The 18,724-nt window shown below is 41.9% G+C and overlaps 1 protein-coding gene across 1 annotated transcript; it reads left to right on the top strand.

The window, feature by feature from the left end:
* Positions 1-8,834: 8,834 nt before the first annotated feature.
* On the top strand, positions 8,835-18,428 carry LOC135597967 (eyes absent homolog). The gene is made up of 6 exons (XM_065091483.1): positions 8,835-8,966; positions 9,739-10,059; positions 10,531-10,698; positions 16,314-16,407; positions 16,959-17,150; positions 17,802-18,428. The coding sequence occupies exons 2-6, from the start codon at positions 9,835-9,837 to the stop codon at positions 18,065-18,067; spliced, it is 945 nt and encodes a 314-aa protein (XP_064947555.1). The 5' UTR covers positions 8,835-8,966; positions 9,739-9,834; the 3' UTR covers positions 18,068-18,428.
* Positions 18,429-18,724: the final 296 nt, after the last annotated feature.

The raw sequence follows: 18,724 nt of genomic DNA, 5'->3' as shown, positions 1-18,724 counted from the left end.
GTCGTCCGTTTCACGAATGCCAATAAATCGACATTTTATATTCAAACGGTCGTTGACGTTATCCGACGTAGTAGTTTAAGACGTACGACAACCACAACTACGGAAGTGGAGCCACTACGTGAATCGTAACCTATTGGATGACTTGTTCAGGATATACAATAAAAAAGATGTACCCGAGGATCAGAATACCTCCGATCGATGTGTCACTCGTACTAAACTGGTAAGTGACTGACGGCCGGAATATTAGAAATAATCTTCTACTCGTTTGTAGTGTCCCAAAACCAATACCTTCTCATGAACGGACAAAGGGCATGGGGGACGAGAAAAAAAATCCAATAAGATATGGAGGGTATAGATGCGGGTAATCGTTATTAGTTAGACGTCATACCAGGATACATGTACTTCTCTCAAGTCGGGCTAAATGTACCTAAATGCCCTTCCGGTCGTGGGGTGGTGTTCGCTGAAGGCGAGGGTATTACGGTAATACAAGGCAGTGATATGATATCCATCAGATGTGGAACGGACGTTAGGGATGGGAAGAATAGAGGTGTGGTGGAGCGACACCGAGGAGTCACGATCTGCTAAGGAAACAAATAATAAATGGGTGGGAGGCAGGACCGCGGCCGATTTAATTCTGCTGCGGTGGCAGCACCTGTCGCTGACGTTGCAAGTCGCGGGGAAAACAATAGGGGGAAAAATAAAAGATAATATACGTGTAGATTCATAATATATATATAGCTGCATTATGCCAATAAAGCATATCGTATGTACGCCTACGGATATCGAACGCGTCATCCGCCGGACCGCTGCCTTGTAATTCCTGGGCCGTATGTATGTATGGTTTGAATTAAGGGATAAATTCACTTCGAAATCTTTCATAGTATGGCCAGACGAGTTGGAAGAAATGAAGAATTTTATAATGCGCTTTGGCTCCAAACTCATCGGAGCAATGGGGCTACGGCAGACGATGAATCCATGGAAATCCTTCTTATGTAGTGGTTGGTGCTGAGCGACGGCAAAAACTAGCAAGATTCACGTAAGAGGAAAATTATAAAGCGATGAGATCGGAATGATAAAGCGAACTCATCATCAGAGCTTAACAGCGCATCCGAGCAAACGTTGCTATCGCAGCCATGTCAATCATTGAATATTAAATAATCCGAAGATAACTGAAATGAATGATAAGAAAATGATATAATTTAAATAATTTATTTAAGTTATTCTTGCACTACATAGAGACAAATACAAAAGGCATATGGTTTCAAAACTTCATGAATGTTAAAAAAAAAAGTCGTTGATGTCTTGGTCGGTCCAACGTGATTAAAACCCATATGTATAATGTTACTCGAGGTACTTTAGAAATGAAAACATTGAGCTCTTGATATGTCATTTGTATAAAAATCGAGGTTGAAAGAGGTTTATCGACTCAATCCATTCGACACCTAAGTTAGTAGCCAAAGGTATATGAGTATGAATGCAAGTGGTTAAAAAGTGATCATCATTTTTATTATGTTGAAGATGAGATTTTATATATAGTCATAAATGGATGAAATATTTGATGAAATATTTTACAAGGAGATAATATCTAATCACCTCCAACAATCTCTCTTAGCCTTTTATTCATGCGAGCAACAAGAGAGGGGACACTTTATAACCGTTTGGCTTGGACCCTTATCCACATGGGCAAACAAGCGAAGGGTGAGCTCTATCTTCCTCTTCTACCCTATACATCATATGGAAGTGACGTGTCGATCGATTACTAGATGATGATACTCTTTCTATCATTTATCCCCTCTCCCAATGAGTGTTTTGAGGACTCTCGCAAGAGAGATCCGAAGTGCAATGTCTAGTTCATCCGACACGTTAAGCTTAGACCTCATCAATTATTCTCTGACTTCGAGCATTAGGCAAACGCTGATAGGGTTGAGAGGCATCCGATCTGCGCCTCCAATTGATGACCTTCGTCCCTCGGTAAGGGGTAATCCCTTGACTTATATTTTGTTCTCTTTATCGTTTATTCCCCCTCCAAGGCATGCTTCAAGGGCTCTCATAAGAGGGATCTGAAGTGCGATATCTAGTTCAACCAACACATTAAGGTTGGACCTCCGTAATTATTCTATGACTTTGAGCATTATGTGGACGTTGATGGGGTCGGGGGGTATTTGATCTATGTCTTGAATTACTGACCCTCGTCTCTCGATAAGGGGTCGTCCCTTTTTAACAAGCTATCTTTAATACTAAATCAATCATTACCGATGTGAACTCGATCTTCCTTAGCATAGAGGTTGGAAATGATGAGGATCGATTCTCTAACCTTCGCGGCTCAATGGTAACGAGAAGGGAGGGTCGAGTGCTCGGCCCTCAAATCTCGGGTGGAGTTAGAGGCCAGGTTTCCTAACCTCCATAATTCGAGTAGAGGTGGTCGAGTTTTATAACCTATCTAATTCAGTGAGGACTACAAACGAGAGGTGCGAGGGCTACTATCAGGTTTCCCAACCTCCACTCAAGTGGAGGAGGGGGTTTGATTTCTCGATTGCCATGCCTTAGAGGAGGAGGGGGGTCATTTCCCAATCTCCACACCTCGGGTGGAGATGGACGAGATTTTTTTACCTTCATATCTTGGGTGAAGTTAGGGGTCAGGTTTCTTGATCTCCATGTTTTGGGCAAAGGAGAGACCCAGCCTCCATGACTCTGGTGAAGGAGTTTCCTAACATCCATGCCTCGGGCAAAGGGGGTTAGGATTTTTCAACATCCATACATTAGGCGGAGTTATGGGTCGGCTTTCTCGACCTCCTTGGCTTAGTGAGAACTACAGTAAGGGGTGCAAGTGCTGCTAACGATGGTCCATTGTCGACTTGCCCCTCTTCATATGCTCGCTGTCGAGGCGGGCAATGAGAGAAGCCAAGGTACGTAATAGGTGATGCGGAGGTAAGCTCCTCCTCTACTCATCCCCAAGGGACCCACATTAGACATTAGGTCCATAACAAGGACATTGTGAAGCCCTTTGTAGCCGACCAACTTATCTTCTTCTGCTCGTTGTGAGGTGGGCTATGAGAGGAGCCGAGGCGAGCACCAGACTAGAGGTGAGCTCCTCCTCTACTCGTACATGAGAAACCCACAATGGGCAATGGGTCCACAATGGAGATGTTATGAAGCCCCCCATTGCTGACCTACCTCTCTTCTTCCGCTTACCTTGAGGTCGGTTGTGAGAGGAGTCGAGGCAGGCTGCAAGCAGTGCTAAGGTGGGCCCCTCCTCTGCTCATCCTCGAGAGACCTATGTCAGGTAATGGGTCCATAGTGGGGATGCTACAAAGGCCGCATTATCGATCTGCCCCTCTCATCATCGAGGGAATCACGTCATATAGCAAGCCTATAATTGAGATGCTATGAAGCCCCTCGTAGTTGACTTGTTCGTCTTCTTCAAGTCATCATGAGGTATGCTATGAGAGGAGACGAGTTTGGTTGCAGGCGGTGTGAAGGTGGGCTCCTCCTTTGCTCATCCTTGAGAGATCCACATTTTTATTACACAAGATGAGTTTTCGCGATATATGCCTCGGACATATTTTACATTATGCCTCCTGTCATGATGGATTTTCTTGTTATGTAGGTTAGCTTTCTCGACTCACGTGTCTAGGACACATCTTACCTTATGCCTCTCATCGTGGTGAGTTTCTTATTACACATGTTGGATTTTTCTGGTTCATGCACCTCGGGTACATTTTGCCATGTATCTTACGCTATGTAGGTTTTTTATTACGTAGGTTGGGTTATTTTAACCCTTTCACCTCGGACATATTATACCTTATGCTTTCTACCATAACATGTTTCTTATTATGTGAGCCGACTTTTTCTAACTCATGTATCTCGGGCATATTTTACTTTGTGTCTCCTATTATATTGGGTTTCATCTAACATGAATCAGGTTTTCCTCAATCATGCACCTTGAGCATATTTTGTCTTATGTCTTTCGTCACAATTGGTTTTTTTTTACGCGAGTTAGGTTTTCTCATCTCAAGTTCCTCTAGCACATTCTGCCTTTTGCCTTTTGTTAAAGTGTGTTTTTTCTTATGTGGGTTGGGTTTTTCTAACACATGCCTCGAGCATATTTTACCTTATGTTTCTCACCACGGTGGGTTTTTTATTATACGGGTTAGGTTTTCCCAACTCAGGCCCTTTGTTGTCAAGGCAGAAGTTTGACACTTGAGGCATAGCCATCTCGACCCGATCCTAAGGGATGCCTCAAGAGTATAACTTTCTTAAGTTCATAATATGTCATGCCCTTGACAACACCACCCTTTTTGTTATTTTGAGGCGAAAGGTTCCGACCTCTTGTTCATCAAAAAAATTATCACCATGTGGCAGGTCGACACCATCACTCTCAATTTGTTAAATGTGAATATGTCTTTAATCATATTATACATCGAGGGGATATCCACTACAATGAATTCAGTTAATATTATGTTGATATAATGTTCATCACCAAATCTGATATACAGATTCATAATCTTGAGAGGCATGATAAAGTCTTTAGTAAACCTTATAAGTAAAGAAGTCATTAGAGTAAGATTATTAGTTGACAACTCTAAATTTTTAGAAAATATCAAGATAGAAAATATCAACGGAGCAAACTGTACCAATCGTAATCCTATTCAGTCAAACATTGATCATCCTCTTAAAAACAACTAAGACATCACCATGATTTCGATCAAGATACTCTATCTTTTCCCTCTTGAACGTTATCTCCGAGTCATCATCTGTTCATGAGTGTTTTTCAATGGTAACTCAATGATAAGTTTTATAACCCAAAAAGTTGTCCTCTCCCCCCCCCCCAAGGCAAGTCCATCAAAGATAACATTAATCTACCTTTCCATTAGTCTGGGGTGCGAGTTTCTAATGCTTTCGGACGAACCGCTTGAGGTGTCTCCTCAATCTACTCCTTTAGGTTAAGACACTCGTTTGTATTGTGATCGTAATTTAATAGAACCAAAAATATTTGAACATATCTCTTTTCACCAATAGGATCTTTATCGGGTGAGTCTTTTAAGAGTCTCTTCTCTTTTACCTGTAAAAAGACTTCAGTTTTAGTTATATTTATTAGGGTCAGCTCAAAACTTGGGTGAAGTAACTAGGGTCATTTGTTTCTCTTTCACCGCGGTGACCTCAGGCTCGGGGATGATTGTGGTCATTCCTACTTTGGTCTTTTGCGTGACTCCTTATGCTTACCCAAAACTATTGCCTTTGTGGTGATGCATTAATTGATCCTTTGAAATGCCTCTTGTATAATTACCAGTGGTCTCTTTATCAATGATCGAAAGAGGTAGGACTTTAGCTATATCATAAAGGTCTATATTATTAGTATCGGATGGGCATCTAGAATGTATCAAATCTCGCTCGTGAACCAAGTGACAAAATCTACAAATATTTCTTCCTTCGCCTACTTAAGACCAAAGAGTATTGCTACTAAAGGCCACGAGCATATGTTCCTAAATAAGTGAAGTTCAAACTTCCTCGTAAATTGAGCAAAAGAATTGATGGAAAGTAGCTTCATGCGGGTGTTCCATTCTCATGTTAAGCCTCTTAATATAATCCAAAAGGTGTAACATTATAAGGCATTCGAAGTATTATACAATAACATTTGGGCACAGAAAGCTATAATATGCTCTGTTAGGTTGGCATTGTCATCAAATGCCTCCAAGGATGGACAAAAGCTCATTGGAATTTATTCCTCCTGGATTTTCTAAGTGAACAACGATCAACCCGAGGTAGGGTCTACTAACGCTTCCTCTTTTGATTATTAGAACTCTCATCATATCTCCAAATGTTGGACTATCTGTCACAGTTAGTTCCATAGGGAATCCTTTTTCAAATTTATTGATCGAGCCTCAGATTCAGACAGGGTAGAGTGGAGGTGCGGCCTGCTGAATTCCATGGTTTGGGACCGAAGTACTACATACATGAAAACTATGGTAGAAAGAGGTTTCTTAATCCAATCCCTCCAACGTCCAAGTTAATAACTCGAGGTGGGTGACTGTTAATGCGAGTTATCGAAAAGTGATCATTCCTTTCATTGTAATGAAGATGAATTTTAATATTTAACTATGAAGGGACGAAATATTCAATGGATTGTTTAATGGGTCGATAACCTCTAATCGACTCAAACAATCTTATTTTAGCTTTTTATCTAGGCGGGCGACAAGAGAGGGACAATCTATAACTATATGTCTTAGACCCTTATCGACGTGGGCAAACAAACGAAGAATATTATTTATTTTTTTCTTTTATCCTAGACATCATATGAAAGTCACCAATCGATTGACTGCTTACTATAGATTAGATGCTCTTCTTGTTAATAATAATAATTATTATTATTATAATTATATCACTCGGAAGATACTATTTATCGGGCGATTCTCGATCCTTGTGAATCACCAAATTAAATATGCTAAAAGGGCTACAATTGAAAGAGGGAGTCAACGGAGGAAAATTTCTTTTTTGCTCCCAAACAGTGATAGTGTTGGTACTATGTCTTCCTGAAGTATGCACCAGACAACCTCACAATTGCGAGACTGCAAAAACACGATAAATCATGTGAAAGGATAATCTTATCGCTAATTGAGTAAAAATACGATATGAACTTTTAGCCAAATCTTGAGTATCCAAAAGCGGGTCATGGCAAACGTACGAGGGAGATCTAAGAACAAAATTAGCCACCTCATGTCTACATTATTCTCCAAAAGCAACCTCTCTCTCTCTCTCTCTCTCTCTGACTCTAACGTAAAAGAGTTGCTCAAAGAGAAAGATAGAATGATACCTAAAAACTGCATGGGTGCAGCAAACATAGACTTCTCGACGCAATAGAGCAAATCAGTAAAATGGTTTCGAGAAAGAATAAATGCTGCTTGATTTTTACTAACACATTTCCGGTTCAAGAACTGACAAAACAACATAAAGAATCGTTGAACTTGAGCGACAAGAAAAAGGCAACATAAAGAACAACATAATGAGAGTGAGAATTGACACATGAACAGCAACAAAATGAATGGTCTCAACTACTCAGCGAAGTGGAATGAAAGGATGGGGAAGTAATACACCACAGGAGAAAGACTGAAGCTCGGGGAGTGCATCGCAGCCGCCAGGCCAACGACGACAGAGCAATTCCCTATCAAGAACAGAAGAATGGGAGTAGTGAAATTAATACTGCAAGTTCAAAAATATGCATACAATAATGAACCAAGAAAAAAGTTCCATGATAGTGGATTATAATTCAATTAGACAACCCATCCAGTCCATGTTTGTTATAATAAATGGAGAATTTTGGAGAAAAATCTTGTTCTAGAAGATGATTTATTTATCACGCAAGATAAAATCTAAAACACTCTATCGTCCCAAGTTACCTTTGCAAGTGAGGGATTGGTCGTGCCTAAAAGGATATCTACTTCATTCAAATCATACTTGGTGATAATGTCGCGTATGCTTGGGGTCATGAGAATACTCGACAATATCATATCAAGGAATGTCATTATGAGATCTCAATGACTTAACTAATATTCATCTCTGCATACAAACTCGTACATTAAATATCTACATGAAAGAGATAATTAGAATCGGTTCAAAGTTTTAATTGATCATTTTTCTCTAAATGATAATTTTCTTTAAAGTAAATATAACAGAATATAAATATTTAAAGAACAAAAATGACAATGTTTAGCAAACCAGTAAAACTATGGTTCTTAGTAAGACTAAATACTGCTTGATTTTTTATGAAGACAGTTCCAATTCAAAATCTAACAAAATAACATCAAGAATAGAAAGAACAACGATATGATCTAACCAATACAGATCTGATAAAATGTATCACGATGTCGAAGAAATTACTGATGGATATCCGAAACCGATATGATCTTGTTTGGCTCCAAATTGCCCTTGAGCAGCATGCATGTTAAGTAGTAATGAGCCATTTACTTTGTAAGTTAATCTGTAATCATCATTTATATCCTATGTAGCTCTATTATTAAGGGAAGTTGATGTTATTTTCAATATCTATATTTTTTTTATTGATCAATTTATTTTTAATGCAGGGATTATTCTCTTGTATTCCTTCTATATAAAAACATGTAGACTATGTCTCGTTTCCACCATCAGTATAAGTTTTTTTGGGTGTAGAAGGGCCTTTAATTAAGATAGTTGTGGCAGTACAATGAGAAAGTTCATTCAATTCAGCTGCATTTTCCCATTTGTATCACCTGAGATGTATGATTGCATCAATTACCATACCAGCTTACTGGTTTCAGTAAGCTCTTGGTGTTGGTTCCAATAACTCCACCAAAAATAGAGGAGTTGGCCTTACACTCTCTACTACTAATTTTACGTGAGGTAAATGAGAGACCATTCTTTTGTTCGCTTCGGTGTGCCAACGTGAAGCCAACTGCTACAGGCGTCATGATTGACACCAGTGCTATTATAAACATCGAGACACAACCTTTCGATCCGACGGCAGCGGTGGTGGGTCAGGAGCATCGGACGGCGTGACGCGATTGGACGGTGGAGGAGGAGGAGGACGACGCCGCAGTGGGTCCTGCTCTGGTTAACTGTCGCCACGCCTCCTGCGGAAGGTGACCGCATCGCGGGACCCGCGGTCGGCACCACGCGGCGTGTTGCCCACGGTTCGGTACGCTGAACTCCGTGCTTCCTTGATGATTCGTGCGAGCATCGGATGGATCAGCGGGGTCGAGCCCACGTTGCGGCCTCTCCATCACAGACGTCGGTTCGGACTCGGATATGTTCTGGCAGCTTCCGATACGCGGGGCCCGCTCCCCTTCCTTGGGAGCGCGCCACGCGTGGTGAACAATGTTTGAGCCAACGCAGCGGATCTCCACCACCACCCATAAGAAACAATATAAATCCCCCTTCCCCGTCGGAATCAATCGATAGGCGAATCCAATCCGCAGGCAGATCTGGAGGGAAAGGTGCGATTCTAGTCCTCCAGATTTACTCCTTTCTTTGACCGCAGGATACAAATGTTTTCGATCTAGTCTTTGTACCCAAGTTTGGAATCGAGCGATCGGAATATTACCCTTTTCTCTTTTTCTGTTTGGGGGATTACGAACAGTTTTTTGAGGATGTCGTTTGCTTTCACTGTTAATTACTGTATCCAAGATTGTTCTTTCGTTGTTTATTCTTGTCTTAAACATAATATACGTATATGCTCTTAATTCTGTTAGAAAAAAAAGGTAGATCAGCGTTCTTTAGTGACATCGAGAGGGATTCTTGAGTTGTGTTAAAAGTTCGCCAGAATGAATTGATTGAATTATATCATGTAGTATTGATTACGTACAATTGAATTTTGAATAAATAGAGAAATTGAATGAGGTATAAATCATATAAATAACTTTTGCCGATCTTTTTATATTTCAGACGAAAGAGGGATTTTCCATCAAAAATTTGGTTTTTGTTAGAAAATTCATCAATATGGCTATTTGTGTACATATATTAGGAAAATGAAATCTGGGTAAAAGATTCATGTAGCCGACAGTTGGAACTTACGAAGACTTTTGTTGTTGTTGTTGTGAATCTGATTTAAGCAGTTGCTCCTCATAAAAGGTAGCTGAGTCTTAAGTGTCCCCAGTATGACTTGAATGCTCTCTATGTTTAGAGCAAATAAGAAAACAATATAGGCATATCTATGCTTCAGACACCACCTACATTTGTTTCTTCTAATTCCTTTGCTTTTGATCTCAGGATACTTCTTTGGTTTCGTTATGCCATATTTCTTCTGCTGTTGTTGAATGGTGCTCCTACATGTCCTAGAACTGAACACCACCACTAGTTAGTGTAATGGGTGAGATGATGGATATAAAAGTTCCTAAGGAGGTTGCCAAGCCCATGACCGTCTACGTATGGGACATGGACGAGACGCTTATACTGTTTAAGTCCTTGTTGGATGGGACGTATGCAGCGGCCTTTGATGGTTTGAAGGACACAAGAATCGGTGTTGAGATTGGGAAGCGTTGGGAGAACCACATCCTTCAAGTTTGTGATGAACATTTCTTCTACGAAGAGGTTAGTTTGTCTAAAGCTGCTACTTTTCTCTCGTTTGCTTTTACTCTGTAGATCTTGCTGTCTCTGTCCATGATTTCATTAGGATGGAACCTTGTTTGATCGGTCACCATGGACCCTCGGCATTCCTATCAACTTATTGGGGCACTGACTGATTTAGAGGGCCAAGCAACATCTTGATGGGATGTACGAAACTCGAAATGGCATACATTTAAGGGCTGATCTAGTAGTTAAAAATTGGCAGCTATAAGAGTTCAATTTGAAATTACGAGTGTATAAAATAGTTTTTTTCCTCCATTTTTTTGTGAGCACACTGGTCTTAATCAAATTTTGATTTCCTATCCAGCTAGCCCATGCCAACGTCAGCACACACGTCACCTTTTATGTAGAATATGATCTATGAATAAGAAGTTTAGTGTTTGTCTCTCTATGTTCCTGGCACTACTCATATTCTTTCTCACTTATGTGTTGCAGATTGAAAACTACAATGAGCCATTTCTTCATTCTTTGAGTGAATATGATGATGGGCAAGACTTGTCGAATTATGATTTCAACAATGATGGGTTTTGTTTTCCATATGATGATTCCAACAAAAAGAAACTTGCATATCGACATCGCTTAATTGCACAGAAGTACTCACAGGTGTTGAAGATAGTTTTTATTTTTCAGTCCTTTTCATATAAAAATGTCAAAATGATTATTACATCTGCAATACCTCTCTGCATGTCAACTTTCATTACAAGTTTCTGAGAAAACAAAGATAAGGATAAGAGTTGCAGCACTTCAAAATGCTCTTACAGTACTTATTAGGCCCATCTTTTGAGGAAATACTTTCATAACACTTAATTATGCCTGATTTTTCCTCTTTTACTTTGAACATTTCTTGTAGTTTGCTAAAGTTGTTCCACCTTAGACTGATTGATTCAACTTCTTAGTTGAACTGTCTTGTCTACGGGTTGTCGCCTCTTCTCTTTTCTGAATATCTTTGAAGCAGTGTTCTATCTGACTCTTCTTCACAGAATTTTTGGCCCGCAAAAGCTTTTGATATCATGTAAGGACTTTCTATTGCTTGTAAAATGCTAAAGAGCATGAACAGAGTTTTAATACTGTGATGTCTTTGCAATCCAACTGTATTCACCGTATTGTCACGGACAAACTTTGAAACAGGATGTTTGATGTAATGCTTATATCTGTCCGTGTCTGTTGGCATGTTCATGCCTTGTACAGCATGTAGAGGGGCAGCCGAAGGCTTATAAGTCCCATTTTAGTTGGGTTGGTGGCCTCTTTAGGCTTGTAAATAAAGGTTGTGTCATGTGGACACGTGCGAGAGCTTTTCGGTCTGTAATGGACCATTTTACCCTTTGTTGTGCCACTGTTCAGAGCTTGTAAAGTCTGTTTGTAATTTGCATTGTCTATGAAGTGTTTTTCGGACATGTTTGCTTGTGGATCCCGATTGAGGCGTTCTCTCTAACCCGTTCTCTCTTTTGGGGGTCCTAAGGGACAATGGGAGTCTTCGGGGAGGCTGACCTTTGCGGACGGACACGCAAGGGTGCCGCACGACTTAGGCAAAACCAGCTAAGTCCGTGTCATATGGTATCAGAGCGGGACAAGCACTCATAGAAACACTTGACATGCAAACGTGGGGGACCTAGCGGGGCTGCGTTGAGGGCAGTCAGCACACGCGCGACCATTTGAGGGAAAACGGGCATGGAGATGTAGGGAAAAGGAGTCGCTCAGAGGAGCGGGCATCTGAGATTGGTATTCAGAGGAATGGCCAACCCTTCGCGCGAGAGGCACCACGAGAACAGGCAAGCTTGGAAGAATTTGGAGCGCACAAAGGTTGGGATGGCTGAGTTTGAGCTACGACTCAACGTTGACAACTATACTTGATGGTGCTCTAGGCAAGCGAGACGCTTGGCAAGAATGAGACCATCCAAGGTGGAATGAGTTGCTCAACGACCAAAAGAGTTATGCCAAGCTCACAGAGGTGAGGGGAATTGCTAACTCGAAGAATTTGGTACTCATGCATGGGCTTGTATGCGGACGATGGAATGTTCGTGGCCATCCCAAGGCGACCGAGACTCGGCGCCATGGAGCATTGAAACTTTCTCTTCGGCATGTGAAGGATACGTCCGTAGGAGGCTGAAGTGTGCAATGAGTTCAGCATGTTGCTAGGCCTTGAGGGGTGCAGCGGGGGCTGTATTGACGGGGAGTCGCAATCTAGCAAGTGTGTTTGCAGGAGGCAGAACAATGCACAGTTTGTTCAGCAGATCGGAGTAGTCCAAGGGGATGGTGGTTTCCGAAACGAAGAGAGATGTTGCTCCAATGGGACAGTTATCCAGGAGGGATAAGTCCCGGCTCTCCAGAGGGAGAATCATGTGAGACGGACCTCACAAGTTGAGGAGTACCTCAACAAACAACAACTCCACGAAGCTCGATGGACTGAGCAAGCGGCGAGGAGTCGTCGCATGATCTCGCTCGAGAGAATGCGTTGGTGGATGCATTGCGAGATCAAGTGGGGGAGCGACCTAAAGCAACTTAAATGAAGGCACACTTGGAGTCGATGTGGAGATCGGACTCAAGGGAGGGCTGACCCGTGGAATGGTGGGCACGAGGGCCACCATCGACTCAATGCAAAAACGAGGAGCGGAGCAACTTGGGTGTAACTTGGTGAAGTACCCAAGCCGCATGAAGGGAGCCAGCAGAGAAGTTGGAACATGGAGCAGAGGCACAGTGCTTTTCTTAGACAGAGGTCAAGGACATGAGCTCTTGCAGAGGCAAGAGCAGGATCATGTTGTTCCATGGGTCCTTCATTCTGACGGAGTGGACTCATCTTGCATGGTGCCAAAGACGAAGGGAGCTTCGGGGCACATGCACCTTATCTCGGAGAAGCATTTGATGGAGGAACTAAGGCGACTCAATTTGCGGAGGCGAAGTTGGGTTCAGAAGGCCTTAGCACGGGGCAAGAGGACGCAGAGGCGGGTACTCTTGAAGAATATGCCACAGTGTTGCCATTCGAGTTGCTATGAAGGAAGCGGTGCGCAGCGGAGATTGTGCTGGTAGGGGCAGAGGCCCAGGATCCAGGCAATGGTGCACAAATTACAGTGAAGTCGGTGGACTTCGGGAGCTACTAGGCGATGGACTGTCCTAGAGCGGTGCTTCATCTAGGTGTGACCCAAGAGTGGGTGGATGAAGGTCGATTGCCAAAGGAGCGAACAAAATCGAAGGTGGAGGAGACCCTGCGATGTATTGGCAGAGGCCACACATGGAGGGTTCACAATTCGAGTTTATTCCACAAGGATCAGAATGCAATGGAGATGTCACCGGGAGGCGACATGGTGCAGCGGATCGTGGTGGAACAGTTCGTGGCAATGCGATACACACAACCTGGTCCCGTGAGGGATGAGATCATATGGAGGTATGATCGGGAGCTACTGGGAGCTCCGCTTTAGTGAACAACACGACGGCAAGAAGGGCTATGGATTCAAGTAGTGAAGGCCATGGTACCGCAGAGGCGGGTCTTCCGGGCGTGCACCGAATTTTGCATCGGATGAAAACCTTGGTCATCAGTATATGGGGGCTGGGTTCCACCAAGGGAAAAGTTCGGATGCAAGTACCAATGAGTTCCATGGGAGGGACTTGATCATGCAGAGGTATGATCAAAGCTGGAGAGTTGGACTGCTCCAGAGCTCATATTCGTTTAAGGGAGCCCGACAAGTCAGAGGACAAGGTCGAGTAAGCGAACGTTGCTACCAAGGAAGCTAAGGAGAACAGAATTGGTGCAAACCCTACAACGCGATGGCAGAGGCCATGCATGGGAGTTGCAGTCTGTCTTTCCATCGACCAAACAGACTGCTTGGAGAACACAGAGGTGTTGAAGCAGGGGGTCGAAAGGGGCGAGGAAGCGACGACGAGTCCAGAGGGACTTAGCTACCCAAAATCAAGCATCAGTTAGAATGGAGGTGGACTCAGAGGAGTGCCACGGAGACATCTCTACTGATCGTGAAGAAAAGGGATTCAGATGCGAGGCGACGGATAGTAGGGCCATGGGCATGGCAGCGCCATGGTACCGCAGAGGCGGGACTTCCGTGAAAGTCATTGATCCCTTACTCTCATGGAGGGAGAGTGCTTGGTCGTGAAAGGGGTCGAGGAGTTGGAGCATGCAGAGGCAATCTCCAAGTACCGGGACAAGGCTGAAGGGCAGAGGCCGAGGAACTTCGTAAGACCGGTGTCAGTGTGCTTCTCATCAAGACAGCCGTAAGTGAAGGACTTCGGGTCATGCAAGAGTGCACGACCAAGGAACGAAGCAGGCAGTACGCGGTGCTGTACCTTTGCTACTCAGTGGAGTAGGCGGCAGGGTTGATGGAGAAGACGGTACAATCCCAGAGGCGACCTCATCTATCAGAGAATTACTCCAAGTTGGGGTGGAAACTTCCTGCATTCCAGAAGTTCAATGGCTTTGAGAAGGTGAATCACAGTAACTAACTCAACGCAAGGAGTGCAAACACTTCAAGTGCTTCAGAAGTGTGAGCAAAGAGCAGGCGAAGGCCAGTAACCAGCTCGATGCATGAAGTACAACCTCGAGGAGGCGGGCGAAGTCAAGTAACCTTTGCCTTCTCAACTCTTAAGAGAATGGGCGAAACCGAGTACCCCAGTTCTCTTATCTATCCAGCAGAGGAGCTCTGCATAAGTTCAAAAACCCTTCGAAGATATTGGAAGACAATAGTTGTCAAATCCTCACCAACGGTGATCAGTGCTGAGAGTAGATTGTCCGCTTCATTTCCCAACGAAATGCCAATCGAAAGCGGAAGTGATGCGAACCTACTTGGATGAGACAACTAACTGAAAGAAGAGTCAATGAGCAGATTTTGTGGAGGAAGGACCCAAAACTTCAGAAGTTTGCGAGGCGATGCTCGTTAAAGCTCCAACAAGCATCCACCCAGTTCAAGCAGCATGTGGAAATTTTGAGAAACTGGCGCAGTAAGGATGGTCTTTTCCTTCATTTGGTGGATCCGCAGGAATCAACGAGGATCAACACAACTCAGCCAACCCCACACCAGAGTCAGAGTCATTGGCGAGTTGAAGCAGCATGGCGGATCAAAGGTTCGACTACCCAAAAACAGCAGCGGAGAGCAGCTGGGAGCCAAGAGGCGCATTGCAGCTGGAGCAGAAGATTGAAGACTCAGCAAGGGCGAAGAGTTGCAGTGTTCACAAAGGCTTCGACGAGGACGTCGAAGGGATAAGTGGGGGAGAATGTCACGGACAAACTTTGAAACAGGATGTTTGATGTAATGCTTATATCTGTCCGTGTCTGTTGGCATGTTCATGCCTTGTACAGCATGTAGAGGGGCAGCCGAAGGCTTATAAGTCCCATTTTAGTTGGGTTGGTGGCCTCTTTAGGCTTGTAAATAAAGGTTGTGTCATGTGGACACGTGCGAGAGCTTTTCGGTCTGTAATGGACCATTTTACCCTTTGTTGTGCCACTGTTCAGAGCTTGTAAAGTCTGTTTGTAATTTGCATTGTCTATGAAGTGTTTTTCGGGCATGTTTGCTTGTGGATCCCGATTGAGGCGTTCTCTCTAACCCGTTCTCTCTTTTGGGGGTCCTAAGGGACAATGGGAGTCTTCGGGGAGGCTGACCTTTGCGGACGGACACGCAAGGGTGCCGCACGACTTAGGCAAAACCAGCTAAGTCTGTGTCAGTATGTTATTCCAATCTTATGCCCAAGTGTTCTGTCATACAGCTTTGGAATATTAAATTTTCAAAACTTGGTAAGGCATCTGTCTGTGATTGTCTTGCAGAAATATGATGTGGTTATTGGTTGACTTTGCTACTACTTATGATATTGTTTACTCTTTCTAAATTTCCTTCTTTTTTTTTAATTAGCACCTAATTCTCTCATCAAATAAAGATTTTTTAGTCATGAATAGATGCAATTGGCTCTGATTAGGGTAGTGTCTTGTCAAAAGCAAACTATACCTTATTTGGTTAAGCTTTGAATTGGAATTATTGAATTATGGACCTCATATGCGGTCAAGCTTGGCCCATCTTGGACTTTGGTCCTTTTTTTATGGAAAATGAGTACAACATGAATTACATGGGTTTTCTTTTGTCATAATTCTTACTTCGATGATATGCTTACTGCTACATATCCAGAAATATGCAATTTAATTTGTTTGATTAATGTAACTGTTTTATCCCTGTTTTTATGGATAGGACATCTTAATGTATTTGATAGTGGACTCTCGGTTAATGCAGGGTTTAAATAAGGTACTCGACCAAGAGATGATTAAGCTTTGGAATGATTTATACAAGTCGACTGATAACTATACAGATGGTTGGCTTTCTTCTGGTATGTATTTTGACTACAATGTTCTTCTTAATGTACATACAACTATCAATTGATCATGGTTTAGTACTCTTTTATGTTTGATCTCATTATGTTTGAAATATCAATCCACCTAATGCAGGACCGAGTAGAAAACTACTAATTTATATAATGTTGTAGGAGAAAAAATTTTAAAAATTATGAACCTTTTGTGTATTGAGTGTTTTTTCTTTTCAAGACCTATGTTCCCAGAGAATGATGAGTATCAACTTGGATATTCAATATTATTATGTTCTTTGTGAACATATTATGAATTTTGTTAATGTAGCTGCCTGTTGCTGGCAACTTTCTATAAAAAGATTTCTGCAGCTAAGGCCATTAAAAAAGTGAACTATTAAAGCACTAAATCTCGACTTGATTCTTCAATTTCTAATAATAAAAAAGATCAGAATCTTCCACAATCGCAATGCAGTAGATTTTGCTGTCTTGTGCTCACCAGTTTTCACGATATTGATGCTTTTATCTTTATCAGCTTTTACACAGTAAAAGAAATTTTAATTTTTTGTTCATTGCAGGACATGCATTGTTGGAGCAAACTATGGGTAAAACTAGCTTTTCAGCTAGTGATCTTCCGTCAGATATGGAACCTGGATCTATCACAACCAAATGTCAAAATATCAATGTCTTAGTCACTTCAGGAGCCCTGATTCCCAGTCTTGCCAAGTGTTTGCTTTATCGGTTGGATGATGTAATCTCGGCTAATAACGGTAAGTGTTTTCTTTTTTTTTTTCCTTTTTTTTGTTGCTTATTTCGATATGGATAACTGTATCAAGTTTTGTTTCATGGTTCAGAAACTTAGGGGGAAAAATAATAACAATTTAAGGAGAAAAAAATTGGAAAAGAACGGATCAATGTGGGTTACAGCATACTGGTTGACATATGGAAATTGCTGAATCTGAGTTATTAAATTGGCTATACTGAAGGCCATAAAATTTAAGTGTGTGCATATTTTTTTATACTTTCTGCATGAGATACACATCTTGTAAACTAGGTCTATTTGTTCTTAGTTCAGAAAATTGAGATTGTTCAAGGTTTCTGGATACGGTATGCATATGCTCAAACTCATAAACTCTGGTCTTGTTAGCCCTTCTCCGGTCTTTCTTAGATGGATAACTTGGTTCTCCCATGGAATGGCAATATAAAATCCATTTATGTGCCTTATGTTACTAAATGCATATTGATGTAGTAAATCGAATAATCACATATAAGATTTGCACTGCATGGGAGAACTATGTTTAGCGCTGTTTAATATGTGTGATCATGTTATCCCATGAATCATGATTATATCTCGGAGCATAATCAATTGTGTATAGTTGAATGTTTCCGTAAGAATTGCTAAAATTTACATTGCTCCATAGTTTACAGCTCCTGGGAAGTAGGGAAGCTTCAATGCTTTTCATGGATCAAAGAGCGGTTTGGTGGCCCGAATGTCCGATTCTGTGCAATTGGAGATGGACCTGAAGAATGTGAAGCTGCCCAAGCGATGAGATGGCCATTTATCAAAATAGATCTGCGACCCAGTAGCCCTCATCGGTTTCCAGGTCTTGATATGAAAATGGTTGGGAGCTATATTGATGTGATATACGGAGCAGCAGATGCTGGTGCAGAAGAAGAGAAAGAGTAATTGGATGCCACACATCCACTGAACCTGTCCCTTTGTTCCCAAACTGTGACCAACTCTTCTGCTTTCTTCCAACTATGATCTGAATGAACGAATCATGGATTCACGAGCTTTTTCCTGCACATAAGGATTTGAATAGAGTTGCGAGGATAATTCTCTGTAAATAGCCATCCTTTTATTGGTTTTTTCGAGCTTTATGACCAATGCTAGCTGCTTACTCGTGTAGTTTATGTAGCATAACTATCCATTGCTCGAATGGATGGTTAATTTTGTATAATACAGTAGAGATCTCATTGTGAAACTTTCATATTATATATTATATTAATATGACTTGAAACTTTGTAAATTGAAAATTTTAGGTCAACCATCTTTCAAATTACTTCTCCACATTTATTGAATTGATGTGACTCTCACATAAAAGGGAGATTGATAGAATGGATGAAAGAAACATTGTTCCACAGGGTCAATGAATCAAGCCCCAAGCTTTGCTATATGTACATTAGATATGGGTCCAGGTTTCTGTGATGTGGAGTGCAACCACTCTGAGGATGAGATTTGATTCTTAAATTTTAATTTAGTCATCTAATAATCAAAGTTTTAACTAATTAAATTAATTATCATTCTTCAAAACTTTAACCTTTGGTAACCCTAAAAAAGATG

This window comes from Musa acuminata, chromosome BXJ1-2 (genome assembly GCF_036884655.1).
Source record: "Musa acuminata AAA Group cultivar baxijiao chromosome BXJ1-2, Cavendish_Baxijiao_AAA, whole genome shotgun sequence".
Lineage (NCBI taxonomy): Eukaryota > Viridiplantae > Streptophyta > Magnoliopsida > Zingiberales > Musaceae > Musa > Musa acuminata.
This window is presented reverse-complemented; position numbering and strand designations above follow the sequence as displayed.

What these genes read in the sequence shown, in the direction of transcription:
- LOC135597967 (XM_065091483.1), top strand. Translation starts at nt 9,835, where the DNA reads ATGGGTGAGATGATGGATATAAAAGTTCCTAAGGAGGTTGCCAAGCCC. An exon ending in AGATGGTTGGCTTTCTTCTG is followed by an intron (nt 16,408 to 16,958) that starts GTATGTATTTTG and finishes TGTTCATTGCAG; the next exon opens with GACATGCATTGTTGGAGCAA. An exon ending in TGTAATCTCGGCTAATAACG is followed by an intron (nt 17,151 to 17,801) that starts GTAAGTGTTTTC and finishes ATTGCTCCATAG; the next exon opens with TTTACAGCTCCTGGGAAGTA.